General features: G+C 42.4%; 1 protein-coding gene across 2 annotated transcripts in view; it reads left to right on the forward strand.

The window, feature by feature from the left end:
* The first annotated feature begins 3,080 nt into the window (after positions 1 to 3,080).
* drd4b (dopamine receptor D4b) overlaps positions 3,081 to 27,395 on the forward strand; it is a 28,320-nt gene continuing 4,005 nt past the window's right edge. The window contains exons 1-3 of one of the 2 annotated variants that reach the window (XM_010866281.5): positions 3,081 to 4,153; positions 6,899 to 7,011; positions 16,663 to 17,279. In XM_010866281.5, coding sequence (XP_010864583.1) covers positions 3,896 to 4,153; positions 6,899 to 7,011; positions 16,663 to 17,279 — 988 coding nt within the window. In that variant the 5' untranslated portion in view covers positions 3,081 to 3,895. The remainder of the gene's footprint in view (positions 4,154 to 6,898; positions 7,012 to 16,662; positions 17,280 to 27,395) is intronic. The other variant, XM_010866282.4, reaches the window with a different exon arrangement.

Below are 27,395 nucleotides of genomic sequence, written 5' to 3' on the forward strand. Positions count from 1 at the left end.
GGCCCGCGTTAAAACAAATCACATGACATCACCATAAAGGGACAACTCAAAGGTCACCCTCCTACCTCTCACTGCCTGCTTGCCCCTGGAGCTACACAGAGTGGGCCCTCGTTTAGGAGAGAGCAGAGAGCCCCCCTCCCCCACGTACTAACTAAAGATCCGTGCAGTTGTTTTTCCAGTTGTTTCAGTGCTCCCCCCCCCCCCCTGTAATTACAGCAGCACCCGGGTCACAGACTTAAAGCAGAATAATTGGTTCTCACTTAGCTAACTTGGTAAAATAAGGTTCAAAGTGAATAACGAAACACCTTCACCTGTACAAAATGCACTCCTCTTCTTGACAAAACACGTACTTGTCAGTGTAGGTCAGGCAAAGGCCAGTGTGGGATTTGGTTGGGGGCACAATGAGCTGACTGGGTCAGAGGAGGTGCTGCATGTCAGTCAGGTGAGAATGGTTGGGTAATTGGACTGAGAGACGGACACAGTCAATTGCAAGCTCTTTGTTAAGCCCTGCCCCGAAACATTTCTGCAGCCCTTCGTCGGATAGCGGCATTCACTGAGGACATGCTAACATGCAAATATATTAGCATTTATCGCTGCTCTGTGAGACAGCAAAGATAGGATGTTGTGAAGGATGACCTAGGAGGTCAGTGAGATGAAATCGGATGATGCAATCACTCAGCTTTGGTCTGTACTGGCATCCCAATGCTACCCTAGTCCCTAACAGCACCTTTCCAGAGATGAGCGCTACACTGGGAATAGGGAGCCATTTGGGACATCATTTGGTTCCTGTCTCCTTCAGCTTCATCGATGACTGGGCCTGACATATGGCTAGTCTGTTGTGGATCGCACAGCCGGACTGTTGGACTAAGGCTCTGATCAAAAGAAGTGCCCTATATAGGGAATAGTGTGTCATTTAGAGTGCATGCATGGAGAATATTGGCTGTTTTTGGGAACAGATTGTCCTGTCCAGACATTGTCCGCTGTGTGTTCCAGTTTTATTTGTCATAGGGATGGAGAGGGTTTGGGCCATTCATCTGATGCTTACTTAAAAACCTATTGGTTTGCACATTACATTGTTAGAAGAATATAAATAATCAAGGAATGATCACAAATATATTACATTTTTAGAAAAGGTGGTTTTTGAATGGGTGTTACTTTGTTTGTCCCCAGAAGGATTCCAAACACCTCTGTGTGGCCTTCGGTGTTGAGACTCTGCTCTCATTCTCATGAAGCATCTAGACTTTTTTTGTTGACTAGGCTATCAGGAGGTCCTCCTTCTCCAAATGGGAAACATGAACAAAATTGCTTTTTTAATCAACTACATCTATGGCCTTTCAAGACACAAAGCAATTTTGCTGCTGTTCACCTGCACCCTAGAGGCTTTTGTTTAGAACCGACAAATTGGAGTAGTGGTTAGAGCAACTGATTAAAAACCAAAAGGTGGCTAGATTATATCCTTGGACTGGCAAGGTGAAAAATTTATCATTCTGTCCTTGAACAAGACCATTGACCCAAATTGCTCTTCAACAGTAAGTTGTCCTGGACAAGCACTTCAATCAGATTGATAAAAATAAGAGGACCTCCTCCCAATTTCTTGGAGATAGAGTAAGTGTTCAAAGCATCGTTCCTGGCTTATCTCTCACTCTGACATAACCATATGTTGAAGAAAACGAAAGACAAAAGAATAATTTGAATCATTGAGTTTCTTCAGCAGACAAGAGCCAACAACTGAGAGACACAAATCCAACAGAAACTAAACCAGCTGAATCTCAGTTCCTGGCTCTGTGGAAGAACATTAATGGCTGTATTCTTCTTTCTTTGACTCTCACTCCCTTCCTTCTGTCCTCGGTCTGAGGCTGGAAGAGAACATCTGCGCTGCGTTTCAACAGCATGCCGCTCATGTCCTCAAGTTCCGTCGAGCGCCACCAGATGCTCCCTCTCCGCTAACAGTTCGTTCCGCCTCCGGTCTCAGCTGAGACGAGTGGTAGACGCTAATTACCAAGACTTTTATTCTAATCAGATTCATGCCACGGGAGCAACAGTAGAGAAACGCAGCACGTGGTCATATCCCAAACGCTGTCTTCTTCTCTACGTTGTGTTAGTTTCATGAACGGTTGGGTCCTTCGGATTAGTACAGGATTTAGAACGCAACCGTGCCTTTATGTTTCGCAGTGGAATAAACAAGGAGAAAAAGTTGTGTTTTTGTCGCCATGTGTTGTGTTTTATTTGTTTTATTTGAAATGGATTGAGTTGTTTTCAAGGAAAGATGTCCTTGTGTATTTTAAACAGCAAGGTGGAGACATGAGGACCCGATTGCACATATTAGTACAGATCATTGGTTTGTTTATTAAGATCTACATTTTATGGGCCAGATACACAATTGAGACAAGAGTATATGGAACTGACTGATTACCCCGTCATTGTAGCACATCGTATAAAATACATGACATAAAACACAATTGTACGACATGGTGGACAAAATCTGTGAAATTATAGTAAAGATGCATTGTGGCGTTCTACTATTTCAGTTTGCACGTGAATTAAAAAGGGGTCCCTGTTTTTGGTTGTACTTGGCCACCCATTTCTTTATGTTAAGACCCCCCCCCAAAAAAAGAAAATTGTGTAGAATAATATTTTTTTGTCCTTACGATTCCACTTTGCATTTATAACCATTGAAAGTTAGGTGGTAAGAACCAGCCCAACAACAAAAAAGCGGAACCAGCCTCAAATCTTAATTGTCTCTTGTTTTCACAATCATGCGGCACGCTCTGAAAACCCACTTGTGCAGGTATTTAAATGACATTCCTACAAAGATTTATTTTTTTCCCACTGGCATTTCGATGCATACTATTAAACCTACTAAACCAAAAACAATTAAAAAGAAAAATCCACTAAAGCAGACACTCTGTTACTTTAGAAGGATTAGCCAAGCGTGAATCAACAGCTGGGATAGGGGCACATATTCTCAGACGCTAAAGGCTGATGAAAATTGTACAAATGGGAGGAGTTTAGGAGTATACAATTTTGTCTGACCGTCTGACTACACAGCGTACAGTCTCTGTTACTTATCCTCTGGCACTGTCTCCGACCGCGAGGCATTCCATTTAACAATGGCACGATTCACTGGGCACAGGCTGAACACATTAGAGGCGCTCTCTGACCAGGGGAATACATGTAACTTAGAAAATTATTCTTCTAACTGCTTTACAACGTTGACAACCGGCGCAAACTCGGTTCCAATTTAATGATTGTCAATTTAATTAAAGCAGAAAGCAAGTTTCGGATAGCCTACATTTCAGAAGTTTAGAGTCGTTTTGCCTGTTCCTCATCTGGGCACGCAACTGCCAGCAAAAGTCAACCGCGAATTGTAAGCAGCTTTGAACCTTTGGATTTAAAACTGAGTCGCTAATTTGTCAGTTCAGCTCGTTTATACCTACCCAACGTCAAGCCTACGGAAACGGAGCAACCCGCCCCCATTACGCACGCAGTCACAAGGTGATCCACACCACCAGCGTCTAGGGAAATTTGTTTTTTCTCGCAACTATGAATTGATATGGTTACTTGTGCGTATTTGATGGAGATACTGTCCGGATTGTTTAGAAATCTGAGTATTTTGGGGTGAAATAGGGACGCACTTTCAGGCGCTTTTTCAATACCTGGCACTGTCCAGTGCTCTGGTGCTGATCTCATCCGAAGCGCCAGTCCTGTCTGTGTCCCTAGGAGAGGAAACTTTCCGATGTCAGCAAAGGACAGACATCGACCGACCACGCGTGCTGCAAGATAACTGGAAATAAATCTTAGATGAAAACCGGTTCTATTAACGCCGTTCTCTCACGGACACGGCGTCGCCGAGGGAATTTGTCAGTCTCCGGTCTGGGCGAGCCAAGGGGCGACAATGTCGGACAACTTTACCGAAATCGAATTCGACAACACGACGCCCAAGGCTGCTACCTTGCCACCAGACTACAACTTTATAGCTCTCATATTCGGGATATTGCTAATTATTGTGATTATTTGTGGAAATGTGCTTGTGTGCCTTAGTGTTTACATGGAAAAGGCTTTGAAAACAACAACGAACTACTTCATCGTGAGTTTGGCTGTTGCGGACCTACTCTTGGCAGTGCTGGTGCTGCCACTGTTCGTGTACGCCGAGGTAAGTAGCTTAGGCTAACTAGACCTTTAGCCTACCTGAGAGACATTTGGCTTGGTTAATAATACCTGCTTGGCCTATTTCTAATATTTAGTCATGTGGTTGACCTAAGCTAATATGGATGGATTTTGAATTGTTTAAAGTCACCTCAAATTAATTGACTCATGAATGACAGAGCCTAATTTATTATTATTATTAGATAGTTGCCCATACTTGTCTATTATTACAGCTCGGTAATTAATAGCTGGTTTACGAGACAATCAAATACGAATCACTACCAATAGACCTACCCTTTAAGTTCATTACAAAAGAGAGGAAAGAACATCCCGTACCACGTCATTCTTTTCTCATCTCTTGTCCTCTGTCTCTGTTACCTGTGAATTTTTTCGATTAGACCTACTATCGAAATGGTAAAGGTCAGACACTCTGTACCACGACAAATGCCTCATGAAATGGTATATGGGCTACTGGAAATGTATTCAACTAAATAAAAGTATTGAACAGACTGAACGTGGAATTAGGTCAATCAGGAGTGTTAACTCACAGATGTTTAAATTAGAAGTATTTGGTGAGATATTACAAAAAAATTATTAATTTGTGACCAGGTCTATCTGTACCTTTTTGATAGCGGACTGAACAGTCTGTTCTTAGAGAATGGAGGGTTGCCCATAAGACACTATGTGATAAGTCTTCCTAATTTGAGACACTATTATCTTATTACAGGAGAGTCCTTACAGCTAGATAATCTACTGAGTCAGCCAGGCAGCTTGTTGATGGGCTGGTTGTTAACATTTTGTCATCAGTGTTAGTTATCTAAGCAATAAGCCACAACAAGGTGTGGTATGGCCAGTATACCACTAGGGTTTTCCTAGGCACGGCACAGCACAGAATGCCTGGATACGACCTTTAGTCCTGGTATATTGGCCAAATCCCACAAACCCCAGAGGTGCCTTTTGCTATTATAAACTGCCAAACCAATGTAATTAGAACAGTAAAAAGTTATAAATGTCATACCTTATGATCTGATATAGCACACCCTTAAGCCAATCAACGTTTGGGTCTGGGACCACTTAGTTTATAATGGTAACCATTATAGAGTGGCCATGTTGATATGAGAGTGGGGCATTAACCTGAGGGTGAAGAGCAGCCTGAAAGTCAACATTGTCATACTATTACTCAGGTAAGAGAAGGAGCAGGGTCAGAAAGAGGGAGAGAAATAGCAGAGAAAAGGAGAGAAAGAAAAGAGAAAAGGAGGGAGAAGGGGAGGAGACAGAGAAAGAGATATTAGAAGGGGGAGGCAGAAAGAGAGATAAGAAGGGGGAGGCAGAAAGAGGAACAAGGCGAGAGATAAAGTCCTGAGATGAACCATGCAGTTCTGAAAGTTAAATACATTATTCCACTAAACAGTTTAGGGACACAGTGATAAAGGAGAGAAGGAGAGGGAGAAGACAGAAAGAGAGATAGAAAGGGGGAAGGAGAAAGAGGAGAGGGAGAAAAGGGGGATGAAACAGACCACACAGGTAGTTTAGTTCTGCCTCCTACTGGGTGGGTTTTTAAAGCCTTTGAACATGAATTGCTGAACAGGAGAACAGGGGTCATGAAAATCTCAGTTAGAACCCTAAAATAAGCAACAGCTTTATTCATTCAATGTACCAGCCTGTTATTCCAGTATCACCTCTCCTCATTCCATATTGTCATGTAATTGTTCCAACTCATCTATAGCTGGAGCTGCTTGCTCTGCGAATAACAGAACAACCTGTCCAGATCTGCATTACGCATGGTTTCTGGGGGGAGGGGGGCTTCAAGTCAGACCCCATTTTCCACTTACTTTGAGTGTTGTTGCATCAATGCAGATAGTTTTCTGTTTTATTAAGTTTTATTCCTGAGACTAATTTGGTGTAATCGCTTTCTCGAGCCATATAAATGTTATTGGCTAGACTTATAACATACTCACCACAATGTGCCCCAAAGTGTATTTCTAGTTGGTTTAACCTAAAATCTTTATGTGAGACAGAAATCTACTCAATTTATTTAAGTTTAGAATTAATGTTTTCTCAGCATGCTTTGCTGCAGGTTGATCTTTTTAAATGTTATTATCCCTTTCTTTTATGTACATTGACAGATTAATTCATCTGAGCTACACAAAAGATCAAACACATAAATTATTCTAAAATAACCCAATCGTGTAGGAACAAATATGTTTGCATCCAGTACTGAAATTATTGTTCCAATTAAATAAAACGTCCCTCTTTTTGTCAAAACTTAAGCTGGGTTCTGATGGGAATTACACATTCCTTTGCAGGCCAATGCCTACCAAGTTCCCTGGTTTTCCAGAAATCTCAGTAGATGTGATTCTTTTAGCAATCTGGGTGTTTTGTCAACCATTGATTTCAGGCCACTATGCTATTCAAAGCAAGGTTTAAAAATTAGGCCTCATTGGTTATGCAATGTATTAAGAGTTTAACATTTATTAGATTTGTCTAGCAACTCACATGATGGAGAAAGGATTGAAAATTAAAAAGTACAATAATAATTTCGTACCCCAAACCTAACCACTAAGCCGGAAATACACTTTTTCTAGAGGTGTACGAGACAAAATCCCCGTGGGTTTGTCAGGTTTTACTATGTCAGTGAGAAATGTTGCTCATCACATTGAATTTTTCTCATTCAAATACCTTAGACTTCACACACACGTTGCAGGTTTGCGCTGTACACAGATTGCAGACGGGGTGTGTGTGCTGTGCTCAGTTCCAGGGTGGCGTGTGGTCGCTGGACATGATGGTGTGTGACGGCCTCATGACCATGGACGTTATGCTGTGCACCGCTTCCATCTTCAACCTCTGTGCCATCAGCGTTGACAGGTTTGTCTGCGCGCACACACACACACACACACACACACACACACACACACACACACACTGGCGTGCACCCGATCAACTGCACCTAACCCCAAGTCCCTCTGTCACAACGGTTCCGCTCTTCCGGTCCCAAAGGGCTCAATTCAATCAAACCTGCAATGCGGGTAGCTATTTCTCCAGCGGTCACATTACGTGACAAGCTGGTATTGGGGCGCTGTGCTAAACCTTACAACTACAACCAGGCAGACGACTGGAATGCTCATCACTTTGCAGAATCCGAAGGGTGTGGGCCGTGTATACACACAGTGAACAGAGCTACGGTGTGTTTGACAAGGTAGCTTCCCAGACAAGGTAGCTTCCCAGACAAGGTAGCTTCTCACATGCACTTTGATTTCATAATGTAAATATAATTTTAGCCTGGTCACTTTGCACAATATGTACACACACCGACGGTGAATGAGAAGCTGATTGCTGTCCTATCATCCAAATGGTTTTCAGCCAGCAGTTTCCAGAATGCGTAAATTATTCCCAATATTTACTTTAAACCGTCTGATAAACAGCTCCCGGAAAGAGACATACACACTCCTCAACTGAAGTCCTCGAGATCTCAGAGGGTTGTGCGTGGGCCTTGCAATGCTGGGATAGTGGGCTCAATTCCCGGGCCTACCCTTAGAATAAACATTTGGGACTGTAAGTCACTGGATAAAAATGTTATCTATTAATATTATGAGGTTTGATGCATGGAAAAAGTTATGAGTCTCCATAACAGATGGACCCATTCCGGATCTTCTGCTGATTCTCCGTTCTGTAAAATGGTTCCTCTACATCACCGCCACTATCTGACCGTCTGCCGTCAGGAGATAAACAAAGAGAAACACACATGCTGGATGTAGCAAAGTAAGCAGAACAAAGAGAAACACAATGCTGGATGTAGCAAAGTAAGCAGAAAGATGTGGGGGACCAAATTAAACCCATTGACTTGAGAGAAAGAGAAGGCCCTGAGCGTCACCTACAGTGATTCTAATAGATTTTTAGCAGTAGTGTTTCACCAATTTGTGAGTATAAATATATTTCCATAGAGATCAGTAAATCCATGAAATAATGCCAACCATTTAGACTGTACGATACATATTTGTCTTATACTCCTGGTAGTTAATTCCTAAAGTTGTTGAAAATTTGAATTTATTCCCTGTGTGAAAGATATGCAAATTACAAGAACATTACGAGAACATTACAAGAACATTAAGTTTACTTCAAAACAATCACCCCCTCTACATAAGTAGTGACTTTTGTAGTATCATCCACCATTTTCAAAAAGCTGAATAAAAAACAAAAACATTTTTAAACCAGCAGTTCTCAACTGGTTTACATTGGGACCCAATTCAAACAGGTCTCAATCAAGACTCAATATTCAGATTAAAAACTACTAACTTTTTTTTCAGTCTCCTTGTCCACCTGGTCATACTTCTGACCTAGTCTAGAATCAAATAGACTCTGGATTTAGCCCAGAGAAATGTATTTATTATTCCAATTGGACCCTTAATATCTCACCCGGCACAGCCAGAAGAGGACTGGTCACCCCTCTGAACCTGGGTCCTCTCTAGGTTTCTTCCTAAAATTCGACCTTCTTAGGGAGTTTTTCCTAGCCACTGAAATTCAACACTACTGTTGTTTGCTCCTTGGGGTTTAAGGCCGGGTGTCTCTGCAAAGCACTTTGTGACAACTGCTGTTGTAAAAACGGCTTTATAAATACATTTGATTAATTGATTGATTGATTGATTTTGGCAAAATATTATCCAGAAGAAAATTTTACTACCTTCTTAAATTTGTAATCATTGTCAATAATTACATATTGTTCCCATTTTGTCAAAGTCACTTGTTTGAGATCAGATAACCTGCTAAATTGCACTCCTAATACATTTTACTGTATATTACAATTACTGTGATTGACAAGATCACTGATGCTAACATTATCATTTCTACACACTTTCTACATAATAAATTCTGATTGGAGTATTTCTTTCTATTAATATAGAATTATTCTACCTTTATTTCTACAAGGAACACAGACTAAGACCATGGTCTCTTTTATAGCTGGGTCCTGCGTGTACACGTTTAAACATACAGTTTAGGTTCAGTGATTAAAAACAAACAGAAAGAACCAAACAGAGAACAGACAAAACAAGACGATCACAGGTAGCAGAAGACAAAATACAATGCTTTAAACACAGGTGTTATTCCCTCATAGGCCTCAGGTTTTAGAATAATTCCTCTTAAAAGCATTCAATCCTCTGGCGATTCAAATTCTGGTTGCCACAAAAATGCATTTTTACCTTTAGACTTGCCCCAGTTGAAACAATGCTTATAGAGAGAGAAATCAATGGTAAATTACCACAGCCTTTCACACACTGGTGGGAAACTAACCTAATAATTTGTAACGCCATTACTACGCTATTACTGTAGATATACCATGGACATTTTATTAAAATGGCAAAGCAAACATTAAGAAAACCACCCTATTGAACACTTAATGTAGTCAACTGGGTGGGATTTCACCATCTTTGGCTGATCCTTCCTGATGACACAGTTGGTCATGTGATCACTGCTCCAACCAGGTCATCAGGAGGGATCGGCCAATTCATTAAACTGAATAACCTCAATTAGTCAGTGCAGGAACAGAAGCTATAATGGCACAAATACACAGGTGAGACCTCTCCCCATCTCACTTTTTCTGGTGACTTCGGGATAAGAAACACCAAATAGGGCTCCTGTTCCACTTCTGTCTGTGATAAAGGGTTCAGGAAAATAAACGGCAACACATTCTCTGTACACATTTTGTCAACATTGCCCATCAAAGTACTTCCAAAAGTTAAATACAATTAAACATCTCTGTGGTTAACCATGCTTTATTTTTTTTAAGTATGAAGGGGCAGAGGAGCCCCTCCATGTACTGCCACCTTAACGTGGTGGAGGGGTTTGAGTACCCAAGTGATGAGAAAAATCTTGAGGTCCATGACGTTGCCCGGTATGGCGCAGCCGGGGCCACACCCTGGAGCCAGGCCCGGGGTTGGGGCTCTCACTGTTGTTTGTGCCTACGGGCCAAATGGCAGTGCAGAGTACCCGACCTTCTTGGAGTCTCTGGGAGGGGTGCTGGAAAGTGCTCCGACTGGGGACTCTATCGTTCTACTGGGGGACTTCAACGCCCACGTGGGCAACTACAGTGACACCTGGAGGGGCGCGATTGGGAGGAATGGCCCCCCTGATCCGAACCCGAGCGGTGTTCAGTTATTGGACTTCTGTGCTAGTCACAGTTTGTCCATAACGAACACCATGTTGAAGCATAAGGGTGTCCATCAGTGCACGTGGCACCAGGACACCCTACGCCGTGGGGTGTCCTGAGGAACTCAGAGTAGAGCCGCTGCTCCTCCACATCGAGAGGGGTCAGCTGAGGTGGCTTGGGCATCTGTTTCGAATGCCTCCGGAACGCCTTCATGGGAAAGTGTTCCGGTCCCGTCCCACCGGGAGGAGACCCCGGGGAAGACCTAGGACACGCTGGAGGGACTATGTCTCCCGGCTGGCCTGGGAATGCCTCGGAGTCCCCCCGGAAGAGCTGGAGGAAGTGTCTAGGGAGAGGGAAGTCTGGGCATCTCTGTTTAGACTGCTGCCCCCGCGACCCGGCCCCGGATAAGCGGAAGAAAATGATAATGATGATGATGGGGCAGAGGAGTTGAACTGAGAGTTGCCCTTTTATTATTGGCACATTTAATTAGATTGCTTTTGTCAAGTGTGACCAAAGTTGGTCCCAGCTTTGTGTTGCATAATGGGAATGAAAAGTGCCCGAAGTGTGCCAAAGTACCTAATGGACGAATTAACACTGTGTAATAATGTGTCAGGATGTTTTGACTGCAGTCTGCAGTCTACAGTTACCTGCTTATCTCTCAGATGTGTCCAGGGACATTCCCCCTTGAAGTAAAGCAGGAAATTACAAACCATGGCAAACTAATTGCCCGCCTGGATAACCAAAATGAACAATTAATTGGTGTCACTGGTAAACCTGCATTAAAGTAGAGAAAAAACATGGAAAAATCTGAAATTCTAAGTTAACATTACAGACACAAAAGGTTTAAAAGGATAAATGAGTTTCAAATGTTGTATTTTTAGCTATAGACAGTGTTGAATCAATGCGCAAATACTTAAACTAAATATACTAAGGGGAAAATAAATATACAGATCAATATTGGTTTTTTTCAAGTTTGTGCTCCAATCGTCACCCATTTCTCTTGGCCACCTGGTCATGGATCTAGCTGCTTAGTACAATGCCATAGCTTGCCTAACAGGAGAGCTATGGCACAATAGTTTATCAGTGTTTGATTTTATTTCAAATGCTTTGTGGTTCTATATGAAATGGAGGGAACATTTGTGTAAATAGCCAATCATCTCTTGAGAACCTCATGTCTCAATAGGGGGCTCATTCAATAGCAAAGCCATGCTCTCTGAGTCTCTGAGTTCAGCCAATACTCTGTTCATGGGATGGTAGCCTTTCTTTTTGCTGAGGTATTTGTTGATTCTTTCCAGCGCATCAAATAGTTCTCTTTGTTTAACTTGTTATTTTGCTGTGTCTAACTACCATGCGTTGCGCTGTGGATCCTTGGGTTCTGGGTTTTTGTGAAGACCTCAGAGAACTGTCGGTTTAGGAGCCTCTTCTCTTGATTAATCTCTTTGTATATGATGCCTTTGTTATGGAAGGTTTGAGAATGGCTTACTTTGAGGCGTGTGGTGTGAAGTTGTACAGGACTGGATTTATATTCCAAATTGAGCTCAGAATGTATTATTCAAGATGTTGTGTCATACTCTAACAAAACTATAATTCTGAATGCAGAGTATTAATATAAATGTTGAAGAGAGTTGTGTTCAAGCTGCATCCCTGTCTCAATCCACTGGCCTTGAGGGGAAGAAATCTCTTTTTATTTGCCTATTTTAACTGCACCTTTATTGCCTGTGTACAGTGACTTAGTAATACTATATTTTCTATCCTGATCTCCCCTCATCCATTCATTTTTACAGCAGACCCTCATCCCAAAATAAACAGAAAGCTTTTTGTTTAATCAACAACGCATGAGAATACTTTGCTTTTGTTTCGTTTCTGTGTTAGTCAAAAGATGGTCTGAAGATGGCCCAACAGGACATTTTGTTTAGGTAGTGCTTTCATTGAAGACATTTTTTTAGTCTGCTGTACTGCAAAGACTCCCAGAGGTTGCTGTTTATACACATTCCTTGTTAATTATTGGGGTCAGATTTGTCTCAGTTTCTGTATAGTGGGATGGTCAGTGGCTCCGTATATTGATGAAGATGCCAAAGCTGAGGATCAGAAAATGGCCAATATTTATTTTTTGTTAAATTGTGAAATTAATAATTTTTTGTTTACCACCAACACCATTGGCATTTTTGGGTTACATTGGTTTAACCATTTTGGATAGCTAGCTCTGTGTTGGTTGTTTTGTGTTTCCCAGACGTGATTACATTCTATTCGATTTTTCACATCAGCACATCTGTTTTAATTACATGCTGTTCTTTATTGTTTCTCAGTGTATTTCTGTACGGTTTTAAAATTTCCCAGTAATTAATTTGTTTTTTTCAGATTTTCAGTTTTTTGTGTGAGAGGTTTGTTCATTCCTTCCTCAGGGTTTACCATTCATTGCCAAATCATTGCTCATTGCTGTGATGAATTTAATAAGATTCTCCACTTGATCTTTACAAATTTGATGTGTTAGCTGTTTAAATATACCATTCAAGGATTCTTCTACTAAGTGACCACCTTCACCATGGCAGTTGTCCAGAATGTACTGAATTTGCTTTTGGACAATTGTTCAATCGGTGTCGACACCAGCTTTCTGTAGAATTTCTTAATTGCTTGCATTGTTCAAGTACTGTTTGTTAAAAGCTTGGTTCCAAGGAATGAGCAGTGGGTATGCCAACCATAAGGCTCCCCTCAAATCCTACCACTGTTTATGTACAGGCCTAGTGTGGCCAGTAATAGTGGGTTATCTTAGTTGTGTGTAGCGGGGCATTTCAGGGAGGGAATGCTGCCGTTTCCAGGCAGGGCATTGTTCCCTGGTTAATGTGGATAGTATCTGTCCTTGGGCCTTGAAATTACTGACCTCTCTATCCAGTAAGGAAAAGCTGTCTTCATCAGAGTAAGGGGATTCTATGGGGATTCCGTTGGCTCTCACTCCCTCACTCGCTCTTTCTCAGTAAAATGTTATTTGCTCTTTTGGCCTGATGTTTCAAAACAAACTGCAGAAGGAAGATGTTACAATAGACACATTTATCTATATATCTCCAGGTCCATTGCTGTTTCCGTCCCTCTGAACTAAAACAGGAACTGTAGATGTCTTTCTCCCTCTCTCTCTCCCTCTCAATCTCCTTCTCTTTCTCCCTCTCAGTGTGTCTTTCTCCCTCTCTCTCTCTCTATCTCTCTCTGTCTCTCATTCTTTCTTTCTCAATTTAGTTTGCATTTGCTTCATTGGCATGACCTTGCAAACAACGTTGGCAAGTCACAATGTTACAATAAAGTTATTAAATATAGATATCATTCACATGTAATTAGTTGTAGAAGGCATCTAATGCTAATAACAGTATTGATAAAAGTGTATCACAACACATATTGTCCTTCATATTGTCAGACTGTTATATAGTGTCTCCTTGTTCTTCATCTTGTGTCAGACTGTTATATAGTTTCTTCTGGTCCTTCATCTTGTGTCAGACTGTTATATAGTGTCTCCTGGTCCTTCATCTTGTGTCAGACTGTTATATAGTGTCTCCTTGTTCTTCATCTTGTGTCAGACTGTTATATAGTGTCTCCTTGTTCTTCATCTTGTGTCAGACTGTTATATAGTGTCTCCTTGGTCTTCATCTTGTGTCAGACTGTTATATAGTGTCTCCTTGTTCTTCATCTTGTGTCAGACTGTTATATAGTGTCTCCTTGTTCTTCATCTTGTGTCAGACTGTTATATAGTGTCTCCTTGTTCTTCATCTTGTGTCAGACTGTTATATAGTGTCTCCTTGTCCTTCATCTTGTGTCAGACTGTTATATAGTGTCTCCTTGTTCTTCATCTTGTGTCAGACTGTTATATAGTGTCTCCTTGTTCTTCATCTTGTGTCAGACTGTTATATGGTGTGCTGCCAGCATACAGCTTTTTATTATCTCCTAATAGGATTGGCACATTTTTATGATCTGAGAGGTATTTTTCACTTTTGATTATCGGTAAAGGGGTGCAGCTCTGTCTTTGGTTATTTCATAGTACAATGGTCGCACATCGTTTTCTAGCTAAGTACAATCATTGAATGTTCTTCTGTTTATCCCTATAGGCATAGGGGAACCCTTTTTGATGCTAGGTAGAACTTTTTGCTGAGGTACTAACTGGAACCCACTCTCTCAATGGTTCTAACTAGATTAGGTTTTACCTATAACTTTCTGTGAGGGGTACTACTAATAAACCATTTAGTTAACCAGTGTTGCAAAGAACCTCTTCATCTGTGAATAGTTTTTCTTAGAACCCCTTTATAAGCAAGGAGTTTTTCCTGAAAGTGCTGTGAATCGCAAAACATTCCATCCCCTAACTCTTCCGCCACAAATATAGTGTACAAACGCTTGCGATGTGATCATACATTTTACATTCTTATCACTGTTATAGTTGTTGCATTTCTCATCCATTTCCAAATGTACATTGGCACATACACGCCCTTAGTCAAACATCAGTAAAAGAATAACTTTGCTTTTTTTCCATTCAGAAAGTGAACTAACTTACTTTGAGTTCACTTTGATGTGCTGCTAACTTAAGCCGAGTTCATTCTGATGTGCAGCTAATTTACGATTTGTGGCATCAGGTGTATTGATGTGTGCTTTTGTTGCATATAGAAAAAGCTTATGTTCAGTTGCAAAATGTTCTCATGGTGCAGATATAAATCCCATTACAGAGCCGACATGTTGGAGAGGCATAGCATGTCATAGCATATCTATATATTCCTAAACCTTTTATCCTGCTGACGGATCTACAGTTCACCATATCTGTCTGAATGATCTGTGAACTACACCAGTGGTTCTCAAAGCTCCCCGGGGGACCCCAGCCATCTCACAATATTGTTGGAGCCTGAACGAGCTCACCTGAATCAAGCATCCGAAGGCTCTGTGATCCCCAATGATATGTCATACATCTAATGGAATGGCTGGGGCCTCCAGGAGAGGTTTGAGAATCACTGAACTACACAAGTCCACCGTCCGTAAACTTCAATAACTATTGAACTATTGAATGCCACACAATTTAAATAGTCGGACAGAAGTGATTCCGAATCATATCCTAGCTATTACATTAGTATAGTTTGAATCATATCCTAGCTATTACATTAGTATAGTTTGAATCATATCCTAGCTATTACATTAGTATAGTTTGAATCATATCCTAGCTATTACATTAGTATAGTTTGAATCATATCCTAGCTATTACATTAGTATAGTTTGAATCATATCCTAGCTATTACATTAGTATAGTTTGAGAAGCATCAACGTAACACATATGGGTGTAATTACTCTATATATATATATCAAAAAAAGCTATTTTTTGTTGCTTCTGTCACTGCAAATGCGAATTGATTCTCAAATGTTATATTACCTTGTAAAATAAAGGGGAAATAAATGAAAATGTTTCAATAAGTCTGAGGACTTTGGTCTGGGGTATTCCAGTTTGGTTTGTGTCAGTAAATGCAGAGGTTCTCAAGCTGAAGGTTCAGTGCCTACCTACAGTGCAAGTTTGGTGCCCATCTGCCTGCTGTCTAAGCATCATGACAGAAATGTATTGAAAATGTGTTTTTAGCAGCTACAGTACATTTGCCCTGCCTTGGAGGCATGTGCTCTTTGTCTGACAGTAGAAATAAAAGGTTCATTAACTTCATAAATGTATGTTTAATGAAAGAGGTAGTCCCACTTCTATGTTAAGGCTTAATTTGCATGTAAAAAATATTTCTCTGTTTTTTCTAACCATGAACAGGCAGCCAGGTTTTCCTGTGTTGTCACCCTCTCAATGTCAAAGCTGTGAGTCTGCACTTTGTCAGAATGTTGTCAAAAGGTTGTGATCTGTTATCATGATCAAATATTTGCCAATGTGTCCTGGTGATGTAGGGCCAGATAGCACTGCATTTTGCTTTGTGTTCATGCATTTAGCATTTTGCTTTGTGTTCACGTTTCACAATAAGAAATGTTGTTTCATTTTGACTGAGTCATAATTTTAGAACAGGTCTGTGTACTCAACCCTGAGACCAGCTTGACTTGGAGAAACTCAGATTTGTTTATCTTTTGGCATTGTATTTTCCTAAACATATTTGCTCTTTTTAAAACCTTTTTTTCTATAATTAGTGGATATTGGCTGAATTCCGCTGTGCATGCGTAGTTTTTGGTTTTGCTCTGGGTGTGTAGGAGAATCATCCAGAACTCGGCATGCTGGGTCATTGGGGCGGTACAGTAGCTACTCCACCCTTCACTTTCATAAAGTGCAATAGGTTCAATGATTTCAATTCATGCAATTCATTTGTAGCCTACAGGCTTTCCCTTTCAGTTCATTCACTGCCTCATGTAGGTGTCTTTCCTCTTTCTCCTCACAGGTTCATTGCCGTTTCCATCCCCCTGAACTACAACAGGAAGCACGTCGACCAGCGTCAGATCATTCTGCTGTCCGGCACCTGGCTCATTGCTCTCGCTGTGGCCTCGCCCGTCATGTTCGGCATCAACGACATCCAGAAGCGCAACCCCGCCGAGTGCAAACTGGAAGACGACAACTACGTGGTCTACTCCTCCGTCTGCTCCTTCTTCATCCCGTGCCCCATCATGCTCCTCCTATACTTCGGCATGTTCCGGGGCCTGAAGAGGTGGGAGGAGGCGCGCAAGGCCAAGCTGAAGAGCAGCATACAGGAGTGCCGGAAGCTCCAGCAGGCGGCGGCGGCCGCGGCTGCCATACCGTCAACCCCCGGGGTCATCCCTGGTCCACTGCCGATGCCCCTGCCGAGGATCATCGAGAGGGACCTGGCTCAGGCCCGCCTGGGGCTTGAGGACAACGACGACTTCCTGCATCCGGAGTGTCCGCCGTTCCCCCCTGAGTACCGGGAGAGGATCAGCTCCGTTCCCTCCATCGCCTACCAGCAGCAGCCACTGCAGAAGAGGAAGAGGGCCAAGATCAACGGGAGGGAGAGGAAGGCCATGAGGGTGCTCCCTGTTGTGGTGGGTAAGTGCCGGGAAATGAGACTCATCCAAAAAAGTCACAGGAGTGTCAAGGAGTAACGGGCTGGTCCAAAAAAAGTTGGAAGCCCACCCCCCCCCACGCAGGTTTCCAATGTCAAAAAGCCAAGTAGGTCCCCTGCTTAAAGACTGTCTGACACATAGCCGCATACATTTTTAGACCTTCCACTTTGGACTGTATGTTTAATATGTTGTCTATATGTGCTTAATCTATACGTCGAACCACTGTCAGCAGTCAGCCATGAAATTCCAAGTGCTAAAGCTAGTGGTTGTGTCATGGAATACAAATTGGGAATATACATGACCCTTCTTAGCTTGACAGAGATCACAGAGTTGATTATGACTGGCCGTCATCAGCCGAAGGTTCAGCCCTTTGAGCTTTGCTTCTGTCTAGGTCCGCATTTCTACGTTTTCCCAGTTTTTCCCAGCCATTATGCCTTAACGTTTGTTCAGCTGGGCTTTAGGGCGGGGTGTCTGTATAAGCTGATTGTAACTACAATTTCTGAGAATTCACTGACCTGGAATAAAAGCACTCGAAACTGTGTAATTAAAACACACTCATTGCAAGCCCTAAAGGCTGGTGTTGACGGTCATTAGCTGATTGTACCGAGGACCGGTTATCTAGAATGTACTTTAGTATTGTGTTTCAGTGACCTGGGACGTGATAAAATTCTTAACCAAGTCCCCTAAAAGTGTGATTGAAAGTAATAAAAAAATATGAATGTATTTGCCAGCAGGTGAAACCTATTAAAGTTTAACGTACGTTTAGTATTAACATATGTTTACCTGGGAGAGCAGTCATGGAAGTGGGTAAATATCAGTTAGGCGCTGAATTGAAATGTTTGATGAGATACCACGAGGGAATTCTCCTTCTATCCCTGATGTGGGACCTATTCCCTTCTGGCCTTCACAGCATCACCATTCATAAATAATTTCAGGTGGTTGAGTGGTATTTTTTTCTTCTCAGTGTCTGGCTGATGAGTTGAATTTTTCATGACAGGGTTTTGAGTGGTGGACCCTGGGGAAACACACTGCATCTTCAACACTGGAAGATTATTTTCATTTTTTTATACCAACCTTCATCAAAACAAGAGATGAGGTGAAGCCAGGAGAACTTAGGAATTGTCCCGTGGTATCCTGGCCTGACAGGGGAACTGATAATTACACTGTAACATACAGTGGGTCAAGATGGCATCCATTAAGGGGCAGGCAGCACTGCCAAGGTGAAGGTCTGCATGCTGTAAGCAGTGCCAGCTCTAGCCTTTTGGGGGCCCTAGGTCAAATTTAATCGGGGCCGCTAGCTAGCAGTAGGGGGCTCTAAGAGACCACTAATGTTGCTCATGCCTCGTGTCAGTTTTGGCTACCGTTTTATAGCAGACTAAGTATAGCTTAAACCCTTCAATCCAATCATTATGTAAGGGTTTGGGATGCCCCCCCCCATGCACGCAGGTCAAAGGATAGAGGAGCATGTTTCCGTCACCATTGTTACTAATGTCGTGCCCTGGGGTTGTGTTAGATGTGCCCTGGGGTCGTGTTAGATGTGCCCTGGGGTCGTGTTAGATGTGCCCTGGGGTCGTGTTAGATGTGCCCTGGGGTCGTGTTAGATGTGCCCTGGGGTCGTGTTAGATGTGCCCTGGGGTCGTGTTAGATGTGCCCTGGGGTCGTGTTAGATGTGCCCTGGGGTCGTGTTAGATGTGCCCTGGGGCCCCTCTTAGGGAGTTTTTCCCTAGCCACTGTGCTTCAACACTGTTTTTGTTTGCTCCTTAAGGTTTCAGGCTGGGTGTTTTGTAAAAGCACTTTGTGATTCTAGCAACAACAACCTGGGGGGAATGTTTCTGTGTAAGGACGAGCATTTAGGGTTAACTGTCTTGCTCGGGGCCAGAACAATGTCGTTTTCACCTTGGTGTCCGGAGATCCGTCACCCAGAAAATAACTTCCCCTCGTGAATTTGTGCAAATACTGAGCACTGTGCAGTATCACATGTTCAAGCAAACAGTCCAGAGCAAATCTATCTAGTGGAATAGGGTTTTGTAGGGTTGCAGTGCTAGCGTTGCCATGGCAATGACAATGGGTTATTGATAGACCTGTGGCTCAAAAAACACAACGTGCAACGTGCTTGTCCTCATCTCACTCGACACTGTTGGCTAACTTGTCTCACACAAGCTCTTTGATCACGACTTTGTGTCCTCCTGTCTCTGACATCTCCCTGCTGGTCACGTGGCTTGGCCGCATTGTCGTGCCTTATCTCCCATCATAGCTTTGGAGATGACACTCAACAACTTTTCTCCTACCCCCTTGTGAAACCCGGGTGGGGGGGGGGGGTTACAAAGAAGGCCCAATTAAGTTTGTAACTGATTTTGAAAACCACGCCGTCAACGGCTGACGACGAGAACCGCGGCGTAACCCTAGAAAAGCCGCAGTCATGGTAGAGTATGACCTGGTCTGGCACAGGAAGCAGGTCAGGTCCTGATCCTGCCGGAGCTTTTGGTTGCGCCACCTCTGATCTTTTGACCATCAACCCCACCTCAGCCCGGTCAAAGCTCCCCGGTGTGTGTGTGTGTGTACCTGAGACACCTGTCGTGCCAGGCAAAAAGGTGTGTTATGCTCAAATGCTTTTCCCTCCCAGACAACATATTACACTACAAGTGTTGTGCATTCATGAGAACAAATTTAGGAGTGGGCGGAAGCCTGAATAGTATATTTTACTGATTTTTTTTACCCTTTATACGAGGAATCAAACTTTTCCAGTCAAGCCCTGTATTACAGCGACAATGAAAACACATATGAAATGTGAAACACACACATTAAGAAAAGCAATTTATCTCACAGCTGAACATTATAGAACTTATTTTTACGTTAAGTTTACTCTGCAAGTCACTCCATGGCTGGGGGTCATAGTAGTCCAAAGCAGTTTTATCCAGATAAGCCTCTGGTAACTTTGGGAGTAGACAGTACTGTGTGCACATAAAAGAACTGCTGTTTCTCCAATACATTTTTGATGTGGGATAGTTAGCTGTTGTAAATTCTACAGGACAGGCTTTCATGAACCAACGTCTGGCCCTTCTGGAAGTCATCCCTATGATGGGAGATAAGTCAGGATGTACTGGCGAAGAGAAGTGTATAAAAGATAATGTCTGCAAAGGTTTACACCAGTAATAAAGATGAATGCTGTAGCAGGCACATACCGCGTAATCTAACACAGACATCCAAGCAGCTGGCACAGTTTCCTTTCTATGCAGAAATTAACCACGTTTTAACCATAAATTATCTTTCAAAAGAAACCAGCTTCCTGACCAACTGAGCAATGGGTGTTTCAATCAAATATTTTCATCTAACCAAATACCAAGGCAGAAACATCCAGAGTAGTAATTATAAAACGCATAAAATCTAGATATTAGGACCAAGAGAATACCATATATTTGGAATTAGAAATCAAACTGCAGGTGTGCACACACTTGTTCAATAGATGGAGCAGCATTCTACAGTACTGTGTCATCAGCATAGAAATTAAATGTATAGATTCTCACAGGGTTAAAGGTATTTAATAATATACAGGGTGTACAGCCAGGGCACAGGTTTGATTTCAGCTTTGCCAGGGACATCTACAGTTAATGCGAGTGCAAGTACTTTTTTTTTTTTTTGCTACACATCAGATGATCTTGATGACTTTCTTAAACAGATGGTCCATTTGGCCTACATGTGCATTTACTGCATACAAATTGTTAGCAAATTAGGTCCAAAAAATCAAACTTACCGAAAGAAAAAATATTTTAAAGATTAAATAGCCTACTTTGCTGAGAAGTCACTGACACATTTACAACACGTTTGGTTTGTTTATGAGATAGTCCAGCAAGAATAAAAGAAGATAAAAGAAGCAGGATGACCTCATGGTGCTAGATAACCCATAGGCAGCAGTATGGGATAAATTGTTGTTGGACCAGCCTATAACAGATGATGTACAGCTTCGGAAAAAATTAAGAGACCACTGCACCTTTTTTTTCCTATCCAAAAAAGTTGAAAAGGAAGGTTTTGAGTGAGGAACAGAAGTGTTCAATTTGCAGTGGTCTCTTAATTTTAACTCTTCTGTTTCTCACTCAAAGCTTTCCTTTTTCGACTTTTTTGGAAAGGAAAGAAAAAGGTGCAGTGGTCTCTTAATTTTTTTCCAGAGCTGTATAGTTTAATGTTTAGTTTTCATAAAACAATAAAACATGTAATATTGGTTTGCTCGTTAAATTGGTTTTACATTTCAAGCATAAGCAGGCAGGTTTGAAGAAATGGCCAACAATTTACTAAGTCAACAAAGTAAACCATGAGTAACGACCAGCCCACTATTCCCTGGTCTCTCCAGACCCCTTAGACCTCCCCAGAATACCTACCCTCTAGTCATAGTACCCAAAGATTTGTCTCCACCTGTCATTAAAGGACGCAAACTGTTGGCCGATTGCCCTGATGTCCATATGATATAATGTCTCCCGATGCACATTAGAAACTACAACGTGGTTAAGGTGTGATTGTGTCATCTCAGATCTGAGCCATGTTTTCAAACTTCTGAGAGCTCTGAAGCTCCTCTCTGCCTCTGCAGAGGAAACAGGAATGACCATGATAAACCTCACAAGCACCTCTACTTTGATCTGCGTAATGTCAAAAGAGGTTACCATTTGCTTTATCATACAGTTGTTGGAACTGTTCTTCAGTTCTCTTTGCCTTGAGTGTGGTGTTGCCATGTTGGACAGCGTTGACATGTTGGTGTTGCCATGTTGGACAGCGTTGACAAGTTGGTGTTGCCATGTTGGACAGCGTTGACATGTTGGTGTTGACATGCTGGACAGCGTTGACATGTTGGTGGTGACATGCTGGACAGCGTTGACATGTTGGTGGTGACATGCTGGACAGCGTTGACATGTTGGTGGTGACATGCTGGACAGCGTTGACATGTTGGTGTTGACATGCTGGACAGCGGACTGCATCCCTGCGATAGTTCGACTGGTTTTCTGAAGGGACTTACTTAAGCACTCCAGTTCCCCCGTCACCTCCGACGCCTGTAGGAGCCCTAGGACAGTTTCCCCTTTCTGGAATCTATCACAGAGTCCATTTGCGTTCGCATTGGGACCAGTGTCTGTTGCCTTGGAGGCCACCTCTTCTTAACTATCCAAAACAGTCTCGTACTGATTGAGAACTGTGATGACAGCATTCTCTCGGACCGTCCACACATTGTTGGACAGAGGGGTTTTAATGTTGTTCTCGGCCCTGGGGCTGTATTTTCAAACATTGACTTGAGTTTTCCTGATAGCCTGCTTAGAGTCCCCAGCTCATGGACCCACTGCAATGAGTCGCGTACTAAACGAGGGGTGGATAGACCGGGCAGTCAGGTTGGCACAACATGCACCACAGTGCACATGAAGCGCCAGCGGCTGCTGTGTCTTAAGCACAGCCTGAGCTCCATGGCACCTCCCTGCCATAAGTCTGGCCCCTCAAGGCAGATATTGGGAGGTTAAGTCTGAGCATGACATCGACAGCAACTTTAGCTACCCCTGCACCTGCATCTGTCACATATTATCCTACAAACACTTAATGTGGCACCAAGTTGTGGTCCACGTATCTGAAGAAGATAGACTCTTGCTCCTTGCCAGACACATACTGAGTCCCATCAATAGTAATGGAAAACTGCACAACTGGTAGACTGCGTATGTCGTCAGCAATTCCTCTCACAATTGTGTTGCCTATCAAGTACAAAATCTCATTTTGAATCTGTGGACTATTGTAATCATGACAGCGAGTTAACCATGCGCAGAATTGCTTATTTTCATTTGCCTGGTATTTCAGCAGGTTAAATTCCCCTCTTCAATCTCATGGTCTCCAAAGGCTATACCCTGCCTAGCAAGATACATAACTGAACCAACTATCTTTTGAAGACAATACTTAGCCTCCTCCTGTTTCTTAGCATCCATTGGCCTTTTCTCTTGGGCATTAACAGTCACAGCGTGACGATGGGCTTTGCCGTTACTGTGTCGTTGAATGCTAACTCTGGCATTTTGAAAGCCCCTTGAATAAAATGCTTCCTTAACTTTCTTTTCAAGGGTTGTTTTTTTGTTTGCTTTCACATACTCGGAACACAGGACGTTTTTTAAGGAACAGGTATAATGAAGCTGTCGGTATTCTTTGAACCAACTTTCCTGGAAATGTAGGACCTTATTTGCAAGCCTTTATACTGCAATGTGCTTAGAATCGGGTTGGTTTGGCTAATCAACAAGAATGTCCAGACCTTCAGACTGAACTGCACTGCCTGCTTCATCCCCTGCATCTCCTCCTTCTGCACCTTCCCCTGCCTCTCCTCCTTCTGCATCTTCCACTGCCTCTCCTCCTTCTTCACCTTCCCTAGCCTCTCCTCCTGCTGCACCTTCCTCTGCCTCTCCTCATGCTGCACCTTCCCCTGCCTCTCCTCCTGCTCCTTCCCCTGCCTCTTCTCTTGCTGCCTCTTCAGCTGGCACCTTCCCCTGCCTCTCCTCCTCTTGCCTCTTCCCTGCTGTTACCTTCCCCTGCCTCCTTGCGCTGCTGGCACCTCCTTGTACTGCTTTAACCTTGTAAAATAATACACTGAAGAATACATATGAATCTCAATGTTACAGAAAGGTGCAGAGAAGGTAAATACAAGCATACATACACGACCAGGGAGGTGTAAAAATCAGAAAATCTGAAAAAAGCGAACTTTCCATCAGGGTTACAGGTGAGATTATAATTCTGGAGAAAAAAAAATTGCGATGTTGTGAATTATAATACTAAAACAAAATGTTTTGGTAGGCACAATTCGTGCTTCCGTGGCTTTGGTTTGGACATGGCGCTAGCGTCCCTAAATAAAACTACGCCTATGGTGTACAGGGATTTTCCTGCATATAAAATTCAAAGGCAGCTGCCTTCCCAAAATCTCGCACTGCCTTTGTCTGTCAGTATGGAAAACAAAAATGATGCACTCATACACAAACAATTGGATCCTATTTTATTTTTTTACACTCAGCGCAACCAGCAACTGAAAGAAGTCGAGAGAGGGGGGATAAATGATGTGGGGTCAAGGGAAGGATGGAGGGAAAACAACGCAACAAGGCTGTAATATACAGTGGGGAGAACAAGTATTTGATACACTGCCGATTTTGCAGGTTTTCCCACTTACAAAGCATGTAGCCAACAACTACAGTAGGGGTCCCAGAACTGAACTCTAGGGAACTCCTTTGTCAACAACAAGATTCAACAATTCAGATTCCACCACATTAGAATATTGTTCAATGTTGTGCAATAAGTCTGGGATTTGGTCAGTATGGTTTGAGTTTTGAGAAGTTTCTTCATAGTTTTGAGGAAATGTGGTACACATTCAGGAAATGTGTGTAAGCAGTTGTGAAACACAGAATCACTAGGACCTCTATTTTCAACACTTGGAATGCCCTCTGTGCTCAAGTGTTCATGATGAAACTCAGAAGGTGACTTCCACAGGAGTTTTTATAAACCCGTCAACTTCAGGACACACTCCTGACTTGAATGATGCAATTAATGGTCCACCAATACTTTGAAGAAGAAACAAAAATCATCGACAATTCAGAACATATTCCGTTTTGAATGTGTCACGTCTCGAGATCAGATGTTAATTAATGCATGTGTTATATTACAGAAATGTTACAATTGCTATCAAGCATTTACCTATACTTTACTTTCTAGGCAGAGTTCCAAAAAAAAGCTATATCTCAGACTGGCCAATAAAAAGAAAAGATTACAATGGGCAAAAGAACACAGACACTGGACAGAGGAAGAACTCTGCCTAGAAGGCCAGCTTCTTCCTCTTTTGACATTCAGACTGGGTACTATTTAATGAAGCTGTCAGATGAGGACCTGTGAGGCATCTGTTTCTCAAACTAGACACTCTAATGTATGTCTTCTTGATCAGTTGTGCACCAGGGCCTCCCACTACTCTTTGTATTCTGGTTAGAGCCAGTTTGCGCTGTTGTGTGAAGGGAGTAGTACACATCGTTTTACGAGATCTTCAGTTTCTTGGCAAATTTTCGCATAGAATAGATTTCATTTCTCAGAGCAAGAATAGACTAATGAGTTTCAGAAGAAGGTTCTTTGTTTATTTTTTAATGGACAAAAACAATGACGTTTCTAAGTGACCTGACACTTTTGAACATTAGTGTACATTAGCTCTTGAATCTAGAAGTTGTTTCAGGTGTTACTTTAGGCTTTATCTGTGCCCTCAATAAAGAAGCTCAAAGCCAACATTAATATTTCACTCAGTTGCATGGGTGCCCGGATTAGTTATAGGAGTGCCAAGTGGGGGTTTGAATGAAATTATTCATGGGGATTAATTGAACTGACATTTCGGGACATTGCATGGGGTTGCATATATCTGTACTGGTGCCCAACATATCTTGGGTGTGCCTGATGTGACCTGAAAGTGTTTGTTTATTTAGTGTGTGTGTGTGTGTGTGTGTGTGTGTGTGGTGGGGGTGTCCGCATCAATAATAAATTGATCCTCAGGGGGTTATGCGGTTATCTCAATAAGCATATAATAAGTGGCCCTCATAATATTAAATACATGATACAAGATTCATCACTTCCTTGTGGTAAGGCCATGAATGATAACAATAATTGCCGCATGATTTTCAATGAAAACAATTGTTGTTTTTATTCCATTATGAGCTACTCCACCACACAAACCTCCTTCCACGTGCTCTTTTATGCATGAATAAGGACTGATTGATAATTGAATAATTGTTTAAAGATCTTTTGTGTACTGCACGTGCAGAAGAGGGCCAAATGCAATGGGGTGGTTTGTATCAGCTGTGACTAAATGTTTTCATATTGTTTTACATAATTTACTCTTCTCAGTTTTGTGCCCTTTTGCCAGACGTGGTGAGCGGAGCCAGCCAAGAAGAGCAAATGTCTCTTACTGAGTGAGGGAGTGAGTGAGTGAGTGACTAACAACCCATTGTTATATAGTGTAGTGCTTAGAGACGCAGACTGCCATGTAGACGACCAGTGTTTGATCCTCGCCACGGACAGAGCAAATTAGGCATTAGGATTTGTTCAGGACAGACTTAAACTTTGCTGGCTACAAGCTTATGTAGCTACATTGTAGTAAGCCTAAAATAAAACTGTTTACAGTTAAATTGCAATGGACGAACTGCACCGACAAGGAACATATTGCTTTCGATTTACACAGCGTAGTTCGCATTGCGTAGTGGTTGGCTATTCAATTCATTGTTTTCTAAAGAAATTAACCAGCCATGGAGTGATTGGAGTCATTGTTTTCATTATAGGTACTGTATAGCTGGACTAAAACTTGGCTGGCTATAAGCCCAAGTAACTACACTGAACAAAATTATAAACGCAACACTTTTGTTTTTGCCCTCATTCATCATGAGCTGAACTCAAAGATCTAAGACTTTCTCTATGTACAAAAAAGGCCTGTTTCTCTCAAATATTGTTCACAAATCTGTCTAAATCTGTGTTAGTGAGCACTTAGTGAGATAATCCATCCACCTCACAGGTGTGGCATATCAAGATGCTGATTAGACAGCATGATTATTGCACAGGTGTGCCTTAGGTTGTCCACAATAAAAGGCCACTCTAAAATGTACAGTTTCACTGTATTGGAGGGGTCCGGGGGGTCCGAAAACCAGTCAGTATCTGGTGTGACCACCATTTGCCTCACGCAGTGCAACACTTCTCCTTCGCATACAGTTGATCTGGTTGTTGATTGTGGCCTGTGGGATGTTGGTCCACTCCTCTTCAATGGATGTGCGAAGTTGCTGGATTTTGGCAGGACCTGGAACACGCTGTTGTATACACCGATCCAGGGCATCCCAAACATGCTCAATGGGTGACATGTCCGGTGAGTATGCTGGTCATGCAAGAACTGGGATGTTTTCAGCTTTCAGGAATTGTGTACAGATCCTTGCAGCATGGGGCCGTGCATTATCATGCTGCAACATGAGGTGATGGTCGTGGATGAATGGCACAACAATGGGCCTCAGGATCTCGTCACGGTATCTCTGTGCATTCAAAATGCCATCAATAAAACGCACCTGTGTTAGTTGTCCATAACACACGCCTGCCC

This window comes from Esox lucius, chromosome 2, assembly GCF_011004845.1.
Source record: "Esox lucius isolate fEsoLuc1 chromosome 2, fEsoLuc1.pri, whole genome shotgun sequence".
Taxonomy (NCBI): Eukaryota; Metazoa; Chordata; class Actinopteri; order Esociformes; family Esocidae; genus Esox; species Esox lucius.